Source organism: Nilaparvata lugens, chromosome 1 (assembly GCF_014356525.2).
Source record: "Nilaparvata lugens isolate BPH chromosome 1, ASM1435652v1, whole genome shotgun sequence".
Lineage (NCBI taxonomy): Eukaryota > Metazoa > Arthropoda > Insecta > Hemiptera > Delphacidae > Nilaparvata > Nilaparvata lugens.
The window spans coordinates 55,614,758-55,639,986 of NC_052504.1; the positions used below are offsets into that span (position 1 = coordinate 55,614,758).

At 34.6% G+C, this 25,229-nt stretch overlaps 1 protein-coding gene across 1 annotated transcript; it reads right to left on the minus strand.

The window, feature by feature from the left end:
* Positions 1 to 15,593: 15,593 nt before the first annotated feature.
* Positions 15,594 to 24,974, minus strand: LOC111059912 (tRNA-splicing endonuclease subunit Sen34). Its single transcript, XM_022347536.2, has 5 exons — positions 24,808 to 24,974; positions 23,599 to 23,831; positions 19,983 to 20,193; positions 17,720 to 17,881; positions 15,594 to 17,148 (listed from the first exon to the last, which is right to left on the minus strand). Exons 1-5 carry the CDS (start codon positions 24,857 to 24,859, stop codon positions 16,961 to 16,963), a joined length of 846 nt encoding a protein of 281 aa, XP_022203228.1. The 5' UTR covers positions 24,860 to 24,974; the 3' UTR covers positions 15,594 to 16,960.
* Positions 24,975 to 25,229: the final 255 nt, after the last annotated feature.

Sequence of the window (25,229 nt, forward strand, 5' to 3'; positions counted from 1 at the left end):
CCCACGCGAATTCATTGAACTCTACAAAGCACATCCATGTCTTTGGATAATAAAATCGAAAGAGTATAGTGATAGAGATAGAAAGAGAAACGTCTATGACATACTAGTGAATAAATGTCAAGGAGCATAGATTGACCCCACTGCTACTGCTACTAGGCACTGCTAGTAGCAACAAAAATAAACTCTATGCTTATAATCTATCGAAAAGAATTGACAAAAATTGTGAAATATGAACGCAGTGGAGCTGCGGTAAATGGGAAAACGGATGCGTGTGGACGCAATTTTTTTTCTTGAACCAAACGATCCGTCTTTTGCTTGAGCAAAATACTGATGCTAAACTTGAGCGTCTGGACCCGGCTTAAAGTAACAAAATGGCATATAATGTGGCAAATATTGAAAATGACGTCAAGTTAATAAGAATCTTTATTGGCCATTAAACAAACATAGATGCAATAGGCATCGTCAATTAACATAGTCAAACATATATCACATAAAACATGAAAAGGAATTATAATAGGCCTATAGGTATTCAAGTTACAATTCTAGGGTACTAGTATCACAGTCCATGAACTCTTTAATATTATAAAATGGATTTTTTCCAAGCCAATTATTAATTACTGTCTTAATAAAGCGTTTTACATGCAAATTTCTTATTTCAAGTGGAATCTTATTGAATAATACATATCTTTGATACATATGGCTTTTATGTGTTTTGGACAGTCTTAAGGTGCGTACAGATATACGCGCCGCGAACATAAGCAATTCACTTTTAATCAGCTGACTATATCTGTATTTTTACAGAAACGGCAAGATACAAATATAAAAAGCTTGGCATCAGCTGATTAAAAGTGAATTGCTCATGTTCGCGGCGCGTAAATCTGTACGCACCTTTACGTAAGGAGTTCGGAGATCAGTGTTCATTCTGGTATTATATTCATGATTATCACTGTTTCGAGAGAAACTGTTTAATTTGTTCTTCACCTGTAGCAAATTGTGATAAATACACAATGAAGGTCATTATTCCAAATTTCATGAAACTCTCTCTCTCTCTCTCTCTACAGGAATCTCTCTGCTGTAGGTTAGCAATAACTCTAATAACTTTTTTTTGTTGAATAAGAACATTTTTTGAATTGCTGCTGTTTCCCCTAAGCATAACCCCATAGCTAATCAGAGAGTGGAACAGTCCAAAATAGGTTTTTATTAATGTTTTTGTACTCACACAATATTGAAGTTTTCTTATAAGAAATACTCTGGAAACTTTCCTATATACAAATTCAACTTGTGCCTTCCAGGTTAACTTAGTATCTATATACAATCCCTATAGCATAACTACTCTATTCTCACAAATATTATTAACTAGTGAAAAATATATAAATTCAGTTTTATCATTGTTGATTGCTAATTTATTTGATTCAAACCAGGCTGTGGATAATTGTATACTTTCCAGTAGTTCTGATTTTTTAATATATTATTTGGGTACATAAGAGAAGTCCAGAACCAATTTCTTCATGCAAAATTTCCTTGTGCTAGATACAGGGTGGCCCAAAAACCTCGTATTGTCGGCTCATTTTCCAGTTTTCAGCTATTTCTGCCAAATCTCGTAATCAGACAGAAAAATTTGTTCTTGTCTTTTTTCTAGATTATAAAAGTCTGAATAAAATGAGATCATTCGGAACTCTCTATCTCCAATGAGTACTGAGTTATGAATTTTCAAAAATGAGTGAAATTTGAAGAAAAAATCAATTTTGATGAATTTTAGTTTTTGATCAACAATATCTTCCGATTGTTACCATTTAGATGTATAATTCAAAATCCCACTGGGCGTATTTTTGTGCTCTACAATCTGAGATCAGGTAGAGCGCTCTATCTCATATAGATTTCCAGGTACACCTGACAACAATGCTCCTTGTATTGTGAAAAACCCTCATTTTCAGCTTCAACCATCATCACCAACTATATTGTCCTCACATTGATATTTCGCACAATGACATGAGTTCATTCGATTATTTCCTATGAGAATCACCTGTTAGATGCACTTTATTTCAGTATTTCCTAGTGGAGAAGCGCGCTTAAGGACACCTCAAGGATCAAAATTTCAAACACTTATACCTTTTGACACAATGCTCAGATTTCATCGTACTACACTTCATTCTCCTCGGCTCGTCAAGTCGGTCCAAAATCATGCATCATAAGTCAAATTCGGTCGATAAATGGAAAATTTATTGTTGAGTGTACTTAAGCGCGCTTCTCCACTAGGAAATACTGAAATAAAGTGCATCTAACGGGTGATTCTCATAGGAAATAATCTAATGAACTCATGTCATTGTGCGAAATATCAATGTGAGGACACAATATAGTTGGTGATCATGGTTGAAGCTGAAAATTAGGTGTTTTTCACAATACAAGGAGCATTGTTGTCAGGTGTCAATGTAAGTGGTATCAGTATACCCACAATAAAGTCTTTGACAATAACATTACTCAGGTCATAAACATCGACTGCTGTAGAGGAACTCAAGTTTTTAACAATGTCAAGGACCAACTTTGGTTCAACCGTTTTCCATTTGAAGCTGTTATGTTCAAAGTTCACAGGCATATTGAAGCTGTTTAATAAAACTGGATGATTCGCAGGAGTTCCATTGCTAGTATTAATAGTAACTGATACACTTACAAAGTATTCGTTTAAGGCATTCTCAGAAATGGGTGGTTCTTGCTTCTCATGTCTCACATTTGTTGATTCAGTTTTGATTATTTTCCATGCCGCTTCACATTGGTTTTTTGCCCTAGCTATACAATCATCATTGGTCTTTACTTTAGAATTGATAATTGCTTTTCTATAATTTCTTTTGAATTGTAAATAGTTTTGTTTGTCCTCAATCTTATTACTATTCTTCCATCTATTATATAAAGTAAGTAGCCAGAATCTCATATTTGCAATTTGTGGTGTGTACCATTTGTTACAGGATTTTTTCTTAGATCTCTCAGAATAACTTATTACAGGACAACATATATTAAAATGATAAATTATAACATTCATGAAACCTTCAAATGCCATATCAAGATTTTTACAGCCATACAGCTGCGTCCAGTCCACATTCAAAAGAATGTTATCAAGTTCGCTCAATCTTGCGTCGGATATCAATCGCTTAGTTACAGTCTTCGTGCCAAAATTCGTCCCTCGCTTGTCCACTAGAACCTCCAGCCACACTCCTGCGAGATCTGATAACCTCCCTTCGCCCAATAATGATACCTTACTTAATTCAGATCTGCTATCCGTGACAATATTATCCAAGCTTGCTTGGCCTCTAGTAGGTAACTTATTCGTACAATATACATTAAAAGATCAAAGAATATTTAAAAAATCATGACAAGCCAAACCATTAGTATTCAAGATATTCACATTGAAGTCTCCCGACAATATGATGGATTTATAACTTTTTGTGAGAATAAAGCTCAAAATATCTTCGAGATAACCAAAGAAAGCATTCACATCGGAGTCAGGGGTCCTATAAACATTAATAACAATAATAGAATACTCCACTAATTTGATAGCTGAAGCCTCACATAGAAAATCAATACCAAAATTGGTAACGTCAATAACCTCGTATACCGAGTCCTGTCTAACATAATATATACATGAACCTCCGCATGACTTTGGTGGCTCTCTGCAATAGCAACTCGCAAGCTTATAATTGGATGGCACATAAAGATTTATTTCATCTCTCATACACCAATGTTCACAGATGCAAAGAACGTCGACTGGTCTGTCAACAAGCTCAGTCTCAATCAAACCTATTTTGTTTCTAATTGATTGAATATTTATGAGTAGAAACATCAACTTTGATCCACCCAATGTAAGTTTACTGCTCCTATTGCTATAAACTGGGACGTTATGTGAATCATTAGCATTAGAAAGCACACTATCTGAATTGAATTCGACTTTGAAACATACTCCTCTACACACCTGACAATCCTATCACCGATGTATGCCTTGCCGAATCTATTCAAATGCATCCCTTGAGTTGTGAAGAATCTTCGACCCATGTCATTAATGTTTATGAAATGCACAAATGAATCTCTTGAAATTTTTTTAAAATTTTCTGTTAGTCTCTTTTATCGCAGTATTCACACAGGACCATTCCACCAGGTCGTAGCGACGTGGAATTGAAAAAACACAAACATTTGTTTTATACAGTGCCGCCAAACGTCCCCGCAATGCCGCCAGAACATCTTCACCTTCATTCCTACTAAGATCATTCAAGCCGGCCTGAACTACAACAAAGTCTTTTGCAGTGAAGTTCTCGAAATTATCGGGAAAGACATCACGGAACTTAGCCCCCGGCTTCACGAAAGAAGTGAAACTGTAGCCGCTATTTCTCCTAAACTCTCCGCAGACATTCCTCCCCTGACTATCAGCATAATGATGTATATTTATCTCACTAAACGTTTTTGAGTTTTTGGAGAGCTTTTCAATCTTTGGATTAGTCAACCTGCCTTTATTATTTGGCTTTTCAATCATAGGTTGATTTTTACTATCTTTTTATCTAATCTAACATATCTCCATTTATTAGCTTGTTCCCGTTCCGAGCCTTGTTCATTTCTTAAAGTCAAGTTGTCCGCTTCCAACGCCTCAATAGATGTGGACATTGACTGCACTCTCCCTATAGAAATTCATTCTCATCCTTGAGTGTCGTAATCATACCGTTCAAGTCTTGACTTTGACTCTGAATTTCAGATTTCAATTGCTCTACTTCCATTTTCAAATCCTGTACGTAATTAATTAGGTCATCTCTCTGCTGTAGAAGTTCTAACTCACGAATACTGTGAGTTTCATCAGTACTAATCGTTCTAATGTTCGGTGTATTCACAGCCATATCACTCGATTTAGGAGTAGATACCACCTCAAATTCTTTGCTCGCTGATTTCAATGGAGTAGCAACCGTGTCCTCAACACCCGACGCAGTACCATTATCCAAAAATGAATGATTATGAGATCCAGAATTACAAATGACCGTCTTCATCTCATGGTCAGTCTTTACAGAAGCAGAACACCCAAACGTTAGACATCAAAGCTGTCTTCAAACAATTTGTAAAGTTCTCACAAAAGTTATAGTATATCGGTTCACTACACTAATCTCCACAACAATAAATACACATTAAGCTTCTTAAATGCAATTAAATCGTATTAAACTTGAAAAGTAGGAGAGACACAAAACTTGAAACCAATACAGGCAGATCAGTCCTGCCAACTCCTTGACAAGCAGAATTATAAGTTAGGGCAAATTTTTAAAAAGCAAAATGCTGAGTTATATGCTAGTGTCATCAGCTTGGAACAAAATTAAAATGCTAGGTTTGATGAAATGAAACAAGAATGTACTACTATAAGACAAGAGCAGATTAGTATAAACCATGTACTAAAGGATATACAGGGAACTTTGACCAAGTATTATAAAGATAAAAGCAAATTGAAGCAGAATAGTAATAGTGTTAAAATAGAAGTATTAAATGTAGAGAATTCAATACAAGATCAATTCATTAAAGTTTCTGATAAGGTAGATACTGTTGTTGAAAATTTCAAGCCTATTGAGATTGTAGTTTTGAGCAAAGAAGTAGATAGGGAAACTCAAGAGTTGTCTTCATTGGAAGTCAAATGCCAAAAAAATACTATTGCTATATTAGAGGTTAGGAAAATTGTAAACAAAGTGAATTTCTCTATGAGTCAAATTGCTACATCATAGGTTAGGAAAACAGTAAACAAAGTGAAAGTTTTTCTATGAGTCAGGTTGCTATAGAGGTTAGGAAAAATGTAAACAAAATAAATGTTGCTTTGAGTAAATTTGATGAATTCAATTTTTAACTGAAAATTGAAAATGTGTATGGAATGCATTATTTAGTAAAATTGTCTGACTATTGTGAACAGAATGGCTTTTTCGAACCAAATGAACGATATTGTCAACTTGATCAAATCAAGGTATAAAATCAAGTTTACTGATAAGATGATGACAGTCGAAAAAAATGATAAAAGGGTATTCCCAGAAAGCACATGATAATTAGGATTTGTTATGCCAGGATTCAGAATAGCATAATTATTGTCAATACTGCATATGGTAGAAGTCCATAAATTGTATCTTTTTCTTTCCTGTAGCCTATTTTTTGGCACTAAATCTTTTCAAATTTCAATTATTTCCTATCTTTGTATTATTCAGTAGTTTTCTTCTATGATGTATATCTTAGCCATTTTAATTTGTAAGTTTTAAGTATTCTTCTGAAATAATGTTGGAAGTTGAAATAGTAGTTTATTTTCCTAATCTTTAAAATATTAATAAAACTTAACTTGTCTAGAATCTATCTATTATAGTGTAAAGGAATTGTGTGTCTGTGACATATTTTTCTTCATGTATTACTTATTTGAAATGTGTCAATTTTGTTGTGTTATTGTAGGGCACTTATTTCCTCATTATCCATCTCTCTCTTCTTAGTATTTCTTAGGGAACTTATTTACCCATTATAAATCGTTCTCTTCTTTGTATTGTAATCTTGTATTAGTTTGTAGTTATTATACAGTCTTCAAATTCAGCAATTTTTAGGCCAGCAGGTAGTACGCCAGTATATAGTGACTGGACTGTAATGCCTCTATTGAGAATTGAATTTTTTGAAGCAACTGTATAATAAATGCCGTAACGAGATAGTTTATATATGCAATTTATTTTTTCCAGAGAAGGATATGTACCCTCCAACTGAGTCATCTTTGAGTGAGAGTTCAGATGCCGAGGATGATGAAGCAAAAATCAACAGTAAAATGGAAAATCTGGTTGTTAATACATAGTTTTTTATACATTTGTTTCAAATATAATTTATGTACAGTGATAGAAGGAAGTATATTCTTACGCCCTAAATAATCACCGCTAATTGTACTTCTATGACTGAGGTATTAAAAAGTTATTCTTCAATTTTAAATCTTCTCTGCACATCTGAATTTTAATGTAGCATACGAAACATACTGGGAAACCATGTTTTTTGCTCTATATAGTGAGGTCCACGTTATGATGGCAGTGTGTGATTTGCAATGGTGTTGCTATCCTTGTCTATCATTCAACAAAGCAGATGACGCTATCTCTTTCACACTTTGCAATGTTGCCACATCGTTTGTGAACAATGTAGAAATTCAACTAATTGACAAAATATTGAATCTTAATTATGAAAATTTATTATTACATCTTTAAAAAATATATTCTCTTGACAAATAAAATATGATTAACTATTTTCAGCAATAATGACAGTTAAATTCATCAGTTATACCAGTATCAGCTGTTTGGGTGGCAAGGCTGAGATCTGGCAACCCTTTTCTCCCAAAGACCTTAAAGAGATATAGACCCACAATGCCTATGCCTTCCCAATGATAGCTCTTACTTGATTGAACTTACTTAAATTGAAGGCCGCCATTGGGGTATTTTAGCACGAGATATTATATATTATTTATTTGTAATACTATAGATCACAAAGGCATTGGTATGTAATAATCTTATGGGTTGCCCCCTCAATGGTGGATTTCAATACCAAGTACGACACTAGCGCTGCATGTGAGTCTATGCATCTTTAAGGTCTTTGTTTTCTCCTATCTTCCTACACTGCCATTATAACCTGGACCTCACTATAGGTTCAAGGATTTAAGGAGGTAGGGTTTTGATAAGTACATTCATTGAGTTTCCTTGAGGATGAACAAAATAAATTAACTTATCAGTTTTTATCTCTAAAAATTTAATAACAAACACGAAACAATAATATAAGTCAATTGTCAGTCTAAATAATGAATTAAACCATATATCAGAGCTTATCAGATAAACAAATACATTACATTCTTTATTGTAGTGAACGAAATAATAGTAGGGCTTCCTCCTTATGTCGCAAAAACATTGTATTGTGAGCAAGTTCGTGAAGATGGAAACAGACACAAATATTCTGATTCTAGGGTACCTCAGGATCTCCAAACCAATTACTGCACCTTTGGGGGTCACAACTCTCACGATGTCTGATTCAAAATGGCTGATATAGCGTTTATTAAAACGACCATAGAATGGTTACCATCAATGATAGAGACCTCTAGTCTAGTTAATGGGACTCGAAACACAATGAACAGTTCTACAAAGTTATTCATTACTCATTTTCACCTAAAAAATCATTTCAACCAACAAAAATCTCCTAGAAACCCTCAAAAGTTTTGGTTTCCCTAGGGAAATTGTGAGATTGGTGTCATGTTGCTGACAACTAATAATGCCAAATTGCTGATTGGTGGTAAAATGAGCAGAGAATTTCAAATTTGTCAAGGAGTAAGGCAAGGAGAGTGTCGGCACTGCTTTTCAACATTGCTCTGCACAAAGCTGTTGAAAATTTGAATCTTACTGGCAATATAATTTTCAAATACAAGCAATGGCTGGCATATGCCGATGATACAGTATTGGTAGCTCGGAATAGCTATTTATGTATTAAGAGCGTAATGCGCGACTTTATCGCTCGCGCAAAACAGTTATCACATGATGCAAAGCGGAGCGTGATAATTATGCAAGAGTGATAAAGAAGCATTACGCGCGAATTACATACAACATTTTTTCTACAACTGCACAAACCTGTTAAATTACTTGTATCTGGCAGAGTTAATAATAATTTGTCTTCACTGATATCCATTATCCATCATGGCTGCAGAACCGGTACACCGTACAATTACCGACTTTTTAGGTTAAGATCTGACCTACTTTTATCATCAGCTGATTAGCGAGCGTAAAGAAACTCTTCTTCGCATGCATTAATGATTAGCGAGCGTAAAGAAAATCTACTGCGCATGCTCAGATGGTGAGCGAGCGAAAAAGTAGATTCTCCTCAGAAATAAGCTGTTTTACAAGGAGAATTGAGTATGTAAATTCTTTTTTTACGCGCAGTTGTAGAAAAAGAAATGTTTCACACTTTGGAAAAGGAAGGACTCAACATAAATGACAACAAAACAAAGTAGTGGAGAGCGGGGCAAGTTGATACATTTAATATTGTAAGCCTAGGAGCTCGCGCATAGAGACTGGATATGAGTCAGACATGTTGTCTACTGTTTTGTAATGATAATACCAAATGGGTCTCATTGCCGACAGACCACTGTAAGCGGTTGTATCATTGAAAATGTTTTGTGTAGTGGAGTGCAATTTTTGACCATTTCAGCTGAACTACAACCAACAACATACCACCAGGGAAGTTCACCATTGGTATAGGTCAAAGCATATTTGGTGAGTGTTATGTGATTTTCCAGTTATCCTTGTTTTGAGGTTAGTTTGATTTATGGGACAAATATGCAGTGAGAGCAAGTTGATACACTCGGCTGGAGGCACATTGATACGGTGTATCAATGTGCCCCAATACTGTGAAGTTCAATTTCTTGTTTCTTCTGTGGTGCGGAACTACTAGAGAAAGACAAATTGATGGAAAACTCCAAATGAGGACTTCGAAAAAGCATATGAAGCCATCGAGTCTAAGGAAATGTCTTTGCGGGAAGCTTCTATTGCATTTCAAATAGACAAAATGACTCTGTCTAGATTTGTGAAGAAAAATATGAATCTAATGGGCAAAATATTACAATGGAGTATGCAAAACCAAGACAGATTCTCACAGAGCAACTGGAATCACAGCTAGAAGACTACATTATTCATTGTTCAAAGATCTATTATGGGCTCACTCCACTAAATATAAAAGTATTGGCATATGAGCTTAAAGCTTATTGGCTTAGCTAATAAAGATTTAATTGCTGTGCCTGATGCCTGGATCAACTACAAAGGAATGGTTTACAGGATTTATGGAGAGGCATTAACAGAAACTGAAGCTACAAGCCTTGGCCGAGCAACAAGCTTCAATAAAACAAATGTTGAACTTTTTTTGACAATTTTAAATATGATATGGAAAAACGTCATTTGGGATGTAGATGAGACTGGATTACAAACCGTCCAAAAGCTGAATAAAATTGTTGCTGAGAAGGAAGTGCATCATTTAGGAAAAGTTACGTCATCAGAGAGGGGACAAACAGTTACAATGCGCTGTCAGCGCCATAGGTGACTCTGTACCTCCAATGTTTGAGTTCCCAAGGTTCTTCTTTAAATACCGTTTCTTAAATAATGGACCACCAGGATGCATAGGTGTTTCCTACCCTTCGAAGTGGATCACATGTGATTCTTTTTTGAAATTCATCAAGCACTTTCACCAACACGTAAGATCCCTGCTTACTAATAGATACCAACTTACTCCCTGCTAATAATAGAGAATCCCTGCTTACTGGTTTTGGACAACCATGAATCAATTGACATTTGTCAATTGAAGTTATCGACTTTTGTAAAAAAAAAAAATAAAAAATGGGATTGTCATGCTGTCCTTCCCACCTCCATGCATCACATCGCCTGCAACCTCTTGACCGGTCAGTTTTTGGGTCTTTCAAAAAAATTATATTTTGCTGCTGTTGATGATTGGATGACAAGTAACCCAGGCAAGACATGTAAGCATCTTTGACATTCCTGGAATTGTGAACCTGGCACTGCCTAAAGCAATAAATCCTTCCAATATCATTTCTGGATTTCTAGCAATTAGAATCGCACCCTTCAACAAAGACGTTTTTTACCGATGATGACTTCTTATCAAGCACAGTTACTGATAGAGATAGGCCTACCAACAAAGCTGATGAAACTGTTCTACCTGGAACGAGCAACACCGGAGATGAACATCAAAGTGATGAAATTCCTTCCACTAGTAGGCTTGAGGATGTTGATCTATCCGCACTAAGTCCTCAAGAAATTCTTCCCTATCCCAAAGCTGGAGAGCGGAAAAATACTAAGGGAGGAAGCCGTTGAAATCCTACAAACAAGCACACCAGTGAAAGAAAAGCTAGAGGTGTTAGCTTGAGAAGAAGAAGCTAAAAAGAATGCTAAGGCGGAGAATATGAAAAAAGGTTGATTTAGATGGTTGAAGGAGAATCAAAAAAGAGAAGAAATTCATTCCAAAGAGGAAGATCAAGAGTGAATCGAAGTCTAAGGAGGAGGAAGATGAGGACATAGTGTCTTGTATATAGTGATGTAGGCTAGCCCCAACGTTAGTAGACAAAAGGTTGATCACTCACAGGTGTATGATCAAAGTGGTGGGGGGAACGCCAGCGTGACGTCACGTGTAGTAAAAATGTTCTAGAGTAACCACATTGAGCATACAGTTTATTCACTGTATCTTCAAATATATCGTCGTTTAATCTCCTCAAGATTGGCCTAGAACTTTAAAATTATCCATACTTATAGCGAATGAATCACCGATTCTGATGATGTTGTTAAATATTTCAAGTTCATTCAACTTTTATGAATAAAATGAAGTTGAAAGTTTTTCATGAATCTAAAAACGTGACACAAAAAAGTTAATAAGCTGGAAAAGCGTTAGTAGACAATGTTATACTATTATAATTTCAGATTAACCCTTAAAAAATCTTGATAAACCAATGCCTCGCAATAAACCGATAAACCGATCCCGATAAATCCGATGAATTTCATTCATTGTAAATGCACTGAACACATGCTGGTATCGAGGACATGTTCTACGAGAATCAAAATATCTCATCCTCGAAATTCACAAGCTGATGTATAGCCAAACTAAAAAATATAAACACGACCTAGAAGATGAAGAAACCTTAAGGGTTTGAAAGGGAAGGTTAGAAGGTGGGGTTTTTGCTTTTATATGGCAAAATGCTTGTATTATTCAAATGTTTTAATAATTATTGTAAAGCAAAAACAGAAATCTTGCATGTCAGAAAATGTTTGTGTTATATAATTTGACTATATGACACCATATGATTTTCAAGAATGCGATATTCTGCCTACTCTGTACTACAGCCTACGTCACGGCTGCAGTTCCCCCACTCCAATTGCATTTCAACGAAAATACTATAGATGAGTGACCAACCTTCTGTCTACTAGCTTTGGGCTAGCCCTACGTGGATATCATGTGAGCACGGTTGCCAAGGTGACTGTTTTAGCAATGAACGTTTACAAGTAAATAACTAGTTGAAGTTGAAGTTTTATGAGAGATGTTAAAAAGATGATGTTTTATTATTATTTTTATCTTGTTTGATGTAAACTTTTAATGAATAAAGTTTTAATACAAAAGCAAATTTACACATTGGTGTCAGAAGTGGGATTTAATCATTAAAAAAATAATAGTGCTAAAAGTTTGTTACACAAGAAAAAGTTTTACATGAAAACAAGAGCAAGATCAAAAAGGGAAATTAAAGCGTTCAACGAGATGGTAAATTCGATAAAAGAAGGTATGCAAGAATTTGTATCTAATATGGGACAAAACTTGGAACAAGGATTTGAAAAAAGCATAGATTTAGTAAGGAAAGATATGAATGCTGTGAACAATAAAATGGAAGACTTGAGTAATAATTCAAATCAACAAAGGCAGCAAATTGAAAATGAATTAGAAGTTGTGAGGGGAGATATGAATCTTTTAAACAATACAATTGAGGTCTTGACTAATAATACAAATGAACAAATTACTAAAATGAACAATACAGTCGAGGTCTTGTCTAATAAGACAAATGAACAAATTTCAACAATCAATGCAAAATTAGGTAGGTTGTTGAATGAGATTAATGTTGATGGACATATATATTCAATGATGGCATCAAAAATGAGGAAATTTACATTATAAATAATGAGAGTAACCTTCCAACATCAGCTACTAACAATACATTAGAGAATAATGAAGAAAAAGAACCAATGCTGAAGTCAACACCATTCTACAGGGAAAGCATATAGTGCGGTATATAAAGTCTAGACCAATCAGCTGGCAAGGCAATGTGCACTAAATGAAGGAGAGTAGGATGCAGAGACAAATGCTAGCTGGAAGAATGGAAGAACAAGGAATAGAGACCGCCCTGGAACACGCTGGATGCAGGATGATTGCTTGATTGATTATTTGCCTTTATTAGGGCGGAGTTAGTACTCCTGGTCTTCTCTGCCACACAACCCTTAATGTGGAGAAAGATTTAACGTACTCGGGAGTGGGAAATTGGAGGAGGCAGGCATGTCAGCGAGATGATTGGAGGCGAATTGTCGAGGAGGCCAAGGTCCACACAAGGATGTAGCGCTTCGTAAGTAGTAGTAAGTCATGAAAAAATCGATTTTAGAGTTCAGTTTTAATGATAGTTACTTGGCTCAGCGGCTAGAATTACATCATTAAAAAATCATAACTTCACAAAAAATTATCATAAGAGCTTGAAATAATCGTGACTATATCATAAATTACGTTTCTAAGAAATTTAAAAGATATTTAAAAAAATTCAATCTGAAAAATGTTTTTGAAGAAGTGCATTTTTGTTGGTTAAAATGATGTTTTAGGTGAAAATGTGTAAAGACAACCTTTGTAGAGCAGTTCATTGTGATTCGAGTCCCGTTAACTGAAGGTCTCTATCATTGCTGGTAGCCATTCTATTTTAGCAAACTCTACATCCGACATTTTGCATCGGCCATGACGCGCGAACCCCAAAGGCGCATCAACTGGTTCGGTCATCCTGAGATGCCCTTGCATCACAATATTTGGGTCTGTCTCCATATTCACGAACTTGCTCACGAAATACACTAAGTAACACTACTATTATCAGTTCTTATTTCTAAAACATCAATAACAAAGGCAAAACACTAATAAAAGTCGATGATAGTCTGAATAATTAATTAAACCATAATATCAGAGCTTGATCCAGATATACAAATACATAACATTCTTTATTTTCTCAATAATTATATATTTTTTTAATAAGTTGATAAATAAATTTTAGTGATGATAATGAAAAATATCAATGTATAATAAAGGTGATTTTGAGGTAGATATCAGTTTGAGCAAAAAAAAATTGAAGTTGTCACAATAATTTATTAAAAACTAAAATACGGTATCGAGGAACTAGTTTTTGTTGTAACACAATGATGATCAATCTCTAGTGTGTATGAAGTTAATTACTTGATAAGTGTGTACAAGTGATTAATTTCAAGTTATGTCAAGACTTCATGTCGGCATACAAGTTTTCTTTTGCCGACGTGTAGCACAATATTATGTTATTTAAAAAGATTAATTGTAACATGTATTTTTTGTGCAATAAACAATTTTATTTGACTGGTAAATAAAAATCATTTATACAAACATCAAATCTCTACAAAATAGAATTCTATTTAGCTTGGACGCTATCTAGTTGATAGATTTCTGCTATCGTACATGATATTGCTTGATATCTAGAAATTAGTTGTTTGATTTCTCAACAAATAAGTTGTTTCAACTTCAAGTTGATTCATTTAAATGGACATAACCTACATAATATTTGGACAATTCAAGACAAAATTATGAAATTGAAGAAGTTTTGGGCAATAGCCTGTTTTTCTTTTCCGACTATTATATTGTTTTCTCTATCCAATAAATAAATAAATAGAACTTAATAAATAATAAACATAGGCCTGGTTTCTAGGACACTTCTTATTAAATCTAATGGACCATTTAATATACAGAGTGTTTACGAGCTGCCTACCAATACTCTAGCGCATTGTTCCTGGGTAAAAAATGTTTCTAAATATCATATTTAAATTGTCTTCATTTACTCACACAGCGGCCATTTTGCTTTTTTCACTTATTATTTTTTTCTGAATAATGGTTAAACATACGAAATTGAAACTTTGCACGATCATTTATAACAACTAGACAAAGCTAGAGAAAAATTATGATAATTTTTCAAATTCATAAAACAAAATGGCGGCTATTTAAAATGTTGTTTCTTAAATAACTCAAAAACCGTTGATTTTACAAAAGCTTTACAAGAATAAATTTTTTTATTAAATTTAATTGCCTTTCGATTGGTACTAGATTTTTTAAGATTGGACCAATATTAACTGAGATATGGCAGCTTTAGTGATAGGTGACCACTGAAAGTTTGTTGCAGTGCAAACCAAGGCATGGATGCTGATGAGAGTCGCCTCATGATGCAACAATCTCTATTTGCATTGGATGTTAATAGTAAGCGATTCTAGGTCATTTCAAACAATAGAATAACGTTACATAACCCTCTAAAGGTGGGTCACCAACCACTAAAGCTGCCATATCTCAGTTAATATTGGTACCAATCGATAGGCGATTTAATTTACTAAAAAAAGTTATTCTTGTTAAGTTTTTGTAAAACCAACGGTTTCTGAGTTATTAAAGAAACAACATTTTAAATGGCCGTCATTTTGTTTTATGAATTTGAAAAATTATCATAATTTTTTTCTAACTTTGTTCAGTTGTTATAAATGATTGTGCAAAGTTTTGATTTCGTATGTTAAACCATTATTTAGAAAAAAATAATAAGTGAAAAAAGCAAAATGGCCGCTCTGTGAGTAACTGAAGACATCCGGACAATTTAAATATATTTGGAAATGTTTTTCTCCCAGGAACAATGCGCTAGAGTATTGGTAGGGAGTTCGAAAACACCCTGAATATAGCTCACTACAATATTATACAAAGCGTCTTTCGTAAAACATCAACTAAACTTTAAAATCTAAATACATACAAGACCTTTCCCTCCCACGGGATACCGGAAACGTCATAAACTATTATTTATTTATTTATTCATATATGCACAGAATTGAGTCAATGATAGGAAGAGAATCGCCAGGCTCAATTCAAAACTGTATCTCTCCTGAATTTTTAGGAACATGGATAAAAAATTTAGTTTTTTTATTATTGTATTCAATTCTGTGAATCTCACTTATCTATTACATCTATTTTTAATTGAAGATTTGTTTGTTTTTTGAAGTGTAAATTGTCATTTTAAAATGTGATAGTGGCTCAATCTACATTTTTATATGGACTGTAGTATAAATTTGAAAAGTGACAGTTTTGGGCATAAGCCTGTTGTTCCTTCTTGTGTAATAATAGTAAATGACTAAATAGATAAACAAATAAATAGATACATTTATTTTCTTCCTATATGGTTTTTCTGAATACTGTATTTGTTTCATTCACACTATTAATAAATAAGGCGAAGCTGATTTATAGAACGTTGAATAGTCTTTCTATTTTTTGTTTACATGTAATAATTTATTATTTGGAATAGTTCATTTCAGATGTAATTATAGAGAGTGATTTTTTAGTCCTACTATCCAGTTTTTGAGAAATTTGTAAAACGTATATTCATTTGTAATAAGAACGTTTATTTGTCATATAGAAAAGATATATACTATTTTAATACTCACTTCTTAGTTACTAAAGGTTATTAACGAATATACTCAGAATTTCCACCCATTCAAGTTACACGCTTTGACTGTTTGCACCATAATATTCATGTTCTACTGTAGAAGACATTCTAAGATGACTGTGGCGGAGTGGCCACACATAATGACATTTACACCGCTCAATGATAATTGCTCTGCCGTGCGAGTACTGATCGAGAATAGCTACCAACTTCAATTTACCACACACTTGAAACAAGATAACACAACTAAAAAATCACTCTGTACTTTTCTCATAATTTATCATAGTCTATTCTGTTGAGAGATATATACAGATATACAGAATCTCTAATAAATAATAACATGAACTGTAAAATCAAATTTACTACTACAAGAAGCTACCAACACCAATTCTCCATAATAAAAATTGTTTTAGTAGAATGATTTTTGATACAGTATCAGTACCGTATTTACTATCCATCTCCTATAATAGTAGTCTACATTTTATAAGATTTCGAAAAGGAGACGCAGAGATGTCATCACGCCAACAAAAAACTACGATCACTACTTGACGATTGTTCACTTTTCTATCTATAAACTTTGCAAATTAGGATACATTTTACATCCTCGCAATCAACGCAATGTGGTTTTGATTAGGTGGACAGCATAGAAGAATAATATCGATTGAGTTTCGTCAAGAATAATAATTATCATTACCTAGTTTCGGACCAACTTATTGAATTATAAATGACTGTAGAATTCTGGTCTACAGTGGCGATAACTGACGTTTTTCTAGTCGTATTTCCAAGTCTGCCCAGCGCTATCAGGTCCAAAGCTGCTATGCCACTTTTCATGCCGCGACAAACAACTATGAACTGAGAGTGGAACTTTACTGGATCTCCTACAACGAATTAAAATTAGTAAGAAAAGTGAAACTATTTTTATTTATACGTAAAATAAATACAATTCATGCCGAACCACAAGAAAGGAAAATACCAGCATTGCCAATGCACATTGGTCAATAATAAGAAAAACTCAATATTTATGCTTGAATGTATACTTGATTATTATGCCTCTAGGAGGTAATACTTTCCTAACATAAATTTAGAGCAAACTAAACCTTGATCAGAAAGCTATAGCTAATGGAAGAAGTTCAATGGACAAGTTCAAATGATCAAATCCATCTTGCAATATATTATTTACTACATAGTTGTGTTTATCCAGGTTTTTGAAAATTTAACTGTTTCTCTCCCAAATTTGTATAGACGACATTTGATAATCTTTTGACTAATAAAATCAGTCAGAATGTTACTGCGAAAAATAATTGACAGTCTTAAGAATAAAGAAAGAAATCTCAATTGAAAATTGTTAACAGGAGGTAATAATTATAATGAAACAGGGCCGGTTCTACTGTTATCTTCAGAAAAAATTCATGCACAATTGAAAAAAATATTATTAAAATCAGAACTAACCTGGATAAACCAAGTAATCGCCACCAAATTTCTGTCCAGAGGTGATGTAGTAGCCTTTATTCCAAAGGTCTTTGAACACCGCATACTTCAGTTTTTCTGTCTCAGTCGAGGGATAGCTCCAAGTTACATTGCTTTCCACGCTATCTTTATGCCAAACATCGGCTGTGGAAGCAAAAACAGAAAATTAGTGATTTTCACATTCCAGCAAAAGTGAAAATTAGTGGAACAGATATTAGTGGAAGCAAAAACAGAAAATTAGTGATTATTTCTGAAAAACAGGAATTAGTGAAAATTAGTGATACAATTAGCGTTGTATTCTACTGTGATACATTCCAAGATCTCAACTCACAGCTAAACGAAAAATGAGTGTCGTAGTTTATTAAACAGTGTTTAATACTGTAGTATGAATTCAACTTAATACTCTACAACACAACTTAAACACAGCTCAACTCAAATGAACTAATCTCAAACTTATACAACCGTACATACATAGCTTGATTTGTGTTGAGGATACAAATCGACTCACTTAACAAATCCCCCTTCAAAAATAAAAATAAAAACTTCCGGTCACAGAGTGATTTATCATTAGATTCAAATTATTATTAAACCAGTTTTGTGTGAATGCCTGTTGTATCTTCGTTTATTGTAACCATCTTTCCAAAAAATGATACATAATTATTGAACGAACGTTAGCGAGTTCTCACTTTGACTCACTCAAGGCCAAAGTCGTTGTCCATCTGTTTGTATGTTCTATATTAACTTTAAAAAGAATTGATCAATCAGCTTCAAATTTTGAACACGTATTCTTCGAATCTTTTTATATGTTAAGTTCGTTGGACAACAAAATTGACTCACTCCTTCGTCCTTTTTCAGGATATAAAAATAATATTGAAAATGCATAAGAGAAAGATTTGTTGTGATTTTCCATTCAGTCAGCTGGAATTAATTGCATGATATTTCTGTAATTTTTCCATTCATTTAAAAAAGCTGATGTTATTATTTGGGAGTTATCAAACAGAATTTCCTTTATCCGCCGACACATGATTTCAGCTGAATAATACACAACATAATTCATTTTTAAGTTCTGTATTAACTCGCTTCCGTTAACGTATGTCTGCCTGTCTATTGTATGTGTGTAACATACGCGTAATTAATAATACTACTTGTGATAGCAGTTGCTATGACTTTGACAAATTTGCTATGACACATTTTTCTTGTTCAAAGTGTTACATTAGTGAGTAGAAGCTACTATTAGTGTTCACTAACACTTGATTATTCAATGCAGGAGCTCATTTATTTCATTCAGTGTTACATTAGTGAGTAGAAGCTACTATTAGTGTTCACTAACACTTGATTATTCAATGTAGGAGCTCATTTATTTCATTCAAAGTGTTACATTAGTGAGTAGAAGCTACTATTAGTGTTCACTAACACTTGATTATTCAATATAGGAGCTCATTTATTTTTGTATCTTTGAATGTTGAGATCATTGAAACGGTTTGAGATATCGATGTGCGGGTTTTGCCATGAATTTTATTTTTAAATTCTGTATCGAAATCATGTATCAAATGACCAAGTTCCCATTTGAGAAATGATGTTGGATCCATAAGACGGGTCCAAGGTGGCGGACAAAAGTTTTGAAGCGACAGAAAGTAGTTTTTTTCAATTGGAACGGGATCCCCTTGGAACCTACTGTCATATCATAATTGTAATAGAAATATTTTGCTGTTTCCATTACATTTCTCACCAACTTAAATAGTTGCGGATTTCAGAGATCAAAAAAACAATTCATGAGCGAGTTCTTCAACCCAGGGGGTCATTAGTTATATCTTTATTGGCATAAAACGCCAGAAACACGTAATGACTGCAAAGGCAGATGTCTCTTCTATATCACATAGACATCCCGTACATAAGTTTCGACAGAATTCAGTACATTAATAATAATAATTCAGCATAAAATAGTGGGCTGAATAGAATCATAGACAAATTAATGTTATCTTCTAAGTATTTCGTTTCTATGCTGGAGGATCAGGTTTACATACAATACAATGTTAAATGTTTCGAATGCTTGGCTAAATAATTGATGAATGACAAGTTATAGTCGATTCTGTTTGCTTTTCATTGAAGTATAACAACGTATTGGTAGTTGTGTTCAACGAAAAATCTGAAATACCAAAGATCCAGATCAAATAAAATCTAAAAGTATTCTACGGCAAAATTAATTTAGTTGTTTAAAATAGATGAACGATTCAAAACATCTCACCAGTTGGAGTTTGCACCAGTGTATTGACAACAGGCGTTTTAGACGTCTTTTCCAATTGAGCTTTCAAAATGGCTTCCCTATCCAATTCCGGCTCGCTTGCTTGACCATCTTCGTTCGATTTGCCAGCACTCAATTTGCGCCTCTTACCAGCAATTATCCTATCAATCATTGACGATACCTGTTTCTTTCGTACCTCATCGTAGACAGCGACCTGTGAAAATTACAATTAATCAATGGTCAAGTAACACCATTCAATTCAAGTTGAAATATACTGATTTATCGTAGATATTCATCTTCATGTAATAATAGACAAGTTTATGTGATAATATCGAATATTAACTTAGTAGCCTATAGACATATTTTTGTTTGTTATCAGAATTTTTTGGTCCAATTTCATGACAACGGGAAAGGCTTGAGCTAAACAGTTTCCCCCAAATGTTAAATTAATGTACCTCGAAGACAGAATTTGAGATTTTCATCTTAATTTTTCAGAATTAATGCTATGAAAGTCCCTCGCGTCACATCGATTTGAAATACTATAAAATCGTCTTACTCCACTATGATTTTCAAAACTGCGTGCAACTCTGCTTGACTCTGTAGTGGCATGTTGATCGATCGAATGGAGTCAATCAACTCCAATTAGAATTATTCATTCATTTTTGACAGAGTAAGGAAAAATAATTTCATTTTCCAATAATTTCTTAAATTTATTGTCAAACAATTGACAATTTCGAGTAGATTATCAAGTAAAAATATATTTTAGTTTAATACTTAATATGCATGGTTCATAAATCCCGAATTGAACTTATTATATATGAATGAATTTGGGCCAAATAGTAAACAGTTTTTGAAGTATTTGAATAACACATCACAAGCGGTGATAAGTCCAGCTATTTTCTCTACATGGAGATTGTTTAGGAAGCACGGGAAAGTAGCCTACTAGTAATGAATAAAGCTGGATTCGCATAATGCATCAGTATTTGTGAATGTGCCCGGTACAGTGAAGGTATTATTCGATGGCAGGGAATATTGCCACTCAGCCCGAGCATGATGAATAGTCCCATTAGAACTCAGGGGGCAATGGGGCAATAGGCAACCGTTGCAACATTCACATTGTTTCACGAGTTGTTGATAAAATAACGTTAACATCATCAGAAAAATATCCTGAAATTCCAGAAGAAGTTGTTAGTTCTTTTCACAAAGGACCTTCATTAGGATGGAATTTGTAAATGAGATTCTATATAAGAGAAATAACTAAGACGACGTAAAAAAACTAAGAGAAAGTACAAAAAATGTATTTGAAATGGTAAAAATGTATCGAATCGTATACTCAAACGATTTGTTTTTGACTCGCCAGTAACATTTATAAGATTAAAAATTGGTTTTGATATTGTTCTAGAGAGGATAAAATGCTGAACATTTTGATGTCACTCACTTCTATGAAGTGTTGATGGTTAATTTGCTATGAGGGCTCAAAGTTGGACATTTTTACGTTTGAATGCATGTTAAGCCGGGCCGAGAGGTCGGAGCATGACGTCACACCATAGCCGGCTGCGTTCTCCACGCGTCTTATGCGATCAAGGCAACCTTCTATATACTATTCTTGAGTTGTTCTAACATTGTATTGGAGGGTTGGGAATCCTAAATTGGGAGTGGAGGGAACCCTAACTTCGCCATCCTATTCTTAAAATAAACGCAGCCATTCAATTCAATTCAATACGATCAAGTATGTGAACATCGGAGAAGCGGTTGACTCAGGAAAGTCGAGAGGCATGTGTTATCAACCCCATTGCTAAATAGCTAAAATCACACAAGAAATTGCTTTACATTGCTTTTAGCCCCACATATTTGTTGGTTATGGAGCCACTTATTGTAAAGTCGTACTTATTCATCTCCTGTTTAAATTGTGCGCCTTCACTGCTACAACTGGCACACACGTTGTCCAGGTAAACTCCTCCGGTAAACCGCAACTTCAATGGAGCTAGATTATCCATCCCTCGGATACACTTGGAGTTCCTCAAGGATCTGTGCTTGGGCCGCTGTTATTTCTCATACTCATCAACGATCTCCATCTACAGAATTCTAGTCTGCTGTTTGCTGATGATACTATCATAGTTGGTAAGGGCAGTGGACCCCTGGAAGCTAGACGCTGTGCACAGGAGCTGTTTTCCGAGGCTAAAGAGTGGTTTGCTGCAAACAAACTCAAGTTGAACGAGGCCAAGACACAGGAGATGCTTGATACTCTTAGCACCCACACTCCAGGGGATGAAGCGGTCACTTTGCTTGGCTTTGGAATTGATGCCAAATTAAGTTGGGAACCGCATATTGACCAGGTTTGCAGGAGACTGTCTAGAGTAATCTACCTGTTCAGAAAGCTGAGAAGGCTCCTGAGTATCAAGAGATTCTAATGATGTACCATGTGGTGTTTGGCAGTCATGTGCAGTATGGAATTCTTCTCTGGGGCCATTCTCCGAATGCCAATGACATCCTGCTTCTTCAAAAGAAGGCACTGCGGATCCTTACCTACAGTGACTTCATTGCCCATTGTCAACCCATCTTCAGACGCCTGAAAGTGCACACCGTCTTCGGGCTGTATATACTGGCCTCTCTTACTGCAGTGAAGATAAACAGGGCTAACATGATGAGTAGGTGTCAGGTGCATTCATTCACAGGTGCAATCAGGTACCCGCGGAAGGCTACAGTTGGAGATTCCACACTGTAGGTTGTCCAGAGTGAAGGACTCTTTCCCAGTGTTGGCACTCAAAGTGTTCAACCTGCTGCCGGGCTCGGTGAGGGATCTTCCTATAAGTGTTTTCAAGAAGAGCCTGTCAAGGTGGCTGATTGAAAGAATCTATTACAGTATCAATGATTTCCTTGGGGATAGCTTTGAGGGACTGTGATGCCACGTCATCTTCATTATCAAGTTAAAAGTTTTTTTATTTTTTGACGCGATCTATCCGGGAACACCTGGCTAACGAACAAGACTTTGGATATATTGGATATCATTCCTCAGTGTTGCCAATCTTCATATTAATTATGAAAAATTAATATTAGATATAGAATATATCAATATTATAATCGGGGAGTGAGCATAAACTATTGAACACATTTCATAGGTGAATAAGACAATAACAAATAGTAGAAGCGCGCCTATTTTTGTGGCAAACATTGGTATAGCTTCTACAATTTGTGATGACCTTCATAGAATCACAGTCGGCTCAAAGGTGGGGGACACAGTCGGCTAAGCTGAATAGTGGGGTATGATAGAGCTTCAGGAGAAAGCTATGTTCTTTCTGTGGTTTCATGAAAGCATATAATCGGTTATTATCGTTCAAATACATTTTCGTTTAGAGTATGGCCGTGAAAAATAAGTTGTATGCAAGGAAGTTATATATTATTGATAAGCTAAAACGAAGAATTGAAGCTGTAAAATCACTCAGGAAATCTCTCCAGATCGATAATGTATGGCGTGAAATTGAATAATGAAATGTGTTTAATAATTTATGCTTACTCTGTATAACAATATCCGAGATAAAATATAGACTTTCAAGTTGAGCAGAAGCCCACGATGTATGATTTTTGCAATAAATCAATTGAGTTTCATGATCTACTACACCTGTTCTTTATGAATCGTCTCTTTGTAAGCGTTGTACTTTTCCGCTACGTTTTCATCTTTCTCCAGATCCTTGTGAGCAATCAGTTTGGCAACATTGTTTTCAATGAGGAGAGTTACTTCTTCCGGCAGTAATTGTTGTGGCAGACCTGCAACAATGTCTTGACGCGGCAGGCTGGCCAAGCATCCTACAGGGTTGCCAACTATTCGATGCTTTTCTCGCAACGCCAGCCAGTCTGCAAATAAAACATTAATCGTATCTAATTGAGGGTATAATATCTAAGGACTAAAGTTGATATTAACTTTCACTTTCAAGCATACAACAAATTTGATTATATTATGTCGAAAACCAAAATTGAATGGTGACCAAACGCTTGAAGGGCAGGACCTACCATAGTGTTCAGGAGTTTCTCGATGACGACTTGGCACAGATGATGGCCCATTAGATAGGCGTAGTGAGTTCTATGGTAAGGTTTGGTCACCTCTACAAAAAATCCATGCCCTAGGAAGAATGGCAACGTCGCTGTCAAATGGTCAGTCCAAATTGCAGTTTTTTTTTTAAATAGATGAATTGATTTTGCATGGATATTCATGTTTGGGAGATCCTAGATCCTCAAAAGAGAGGCTTCTCTCTCAATGAGTAAAGTAGCCTTCCAACGAGTTTGTTCTTCTCAATATTTTACAGCTCCTAGAGTTTGGTTTGCCTTGTATCTCCTTGGGTAGACAGTTAAAGTATTTTATAGCCTGTGTTGGAAAGCTGTTTCAAGTTCCAGCCAGTCTGCTACAAGTATTGTACATTGTATTGTAATACTCTTGCATCTCACACACTATCATCTTAATTATGAATAATTGTTCTTTGTGATGAAGCCATTGATTCCGCAATAGTGGGTAATAGGAAAAAGATGAATAAGGTGGTATTAATGCCACTTCCACACTCTTTCGAAACCTAAATTAAGCTGAATGTCAAGTTGGAGGTTCATTATTCTACATTAAATTAAAACATGAACTGCATCCAAAATCACTCGATTTATCATAAGAATAACATAGTAAATCGATTGCAATTAAAATTTGACACCAGGCCCAATAACTGTAATAAACTTCAGTATGAACACTAGCTTCAAAAAGGCTGGTCAGTCTACAAAAAATCAAAATAAATGTACTAAACTATGAGAATTATAAAATAAAATTATAACAATCTTTAGATAAACTCACCAGTAGCATTCCAAACAAAAACGTTTTTGCCTTGAAGAGATAAAACAATCATTTTACGTTTATTAAAAAAAAATATTTAGTACCGTAATGCTGATTAGTGAGTAAAGGAAACAGGAATGAAGATTGAAGAATAACAAACAATAAATTCAACCTAACCTCACTCTCAACTCTCAAGGAACCACTTTTAGCCAAGGCCATCATAATTTCATAAAAAAATTTGGAAAGCGTTTCTTCATCAATGATTTTTGAGGAAAGAAAATATATATAAAAATGAAAAGTCTGGTGGGGTTGAAAATTAATTCTTTCTAAAATCCAACTTGTGAGAAAAATTCTGATTTTTGAATCAAAATCAATATTATTAAAAAAAGTTGCTCGATTAAAGATTAGACGGTTCATAGCTTTATTGAATTGTGTATTCGAAG

Coding starts and splice junctions, on each gene's coding strand:
- LOC111059912 (XM_022347536.2), bottom strand. CDS start 24,859: ATGATTGTTTTATCTCTTCAAGGCAAAAACGTTTTTGTTTGGAATGCT. Junction 23,832..24,807: donor TTTTGTTTGGAATGCTACTG/GTGAGTTTATCT, acceptor TTTTATTTGCAG/ACTGGCTGGCGTTGCGAGAA. Junction 17,149..17,719: donor CGATTACTTGGTTTATCCAG/GTTAGTTCTGAT, acceptor AATTCGTTGTAG/GAGATCCAGTAAAGTTCCAC.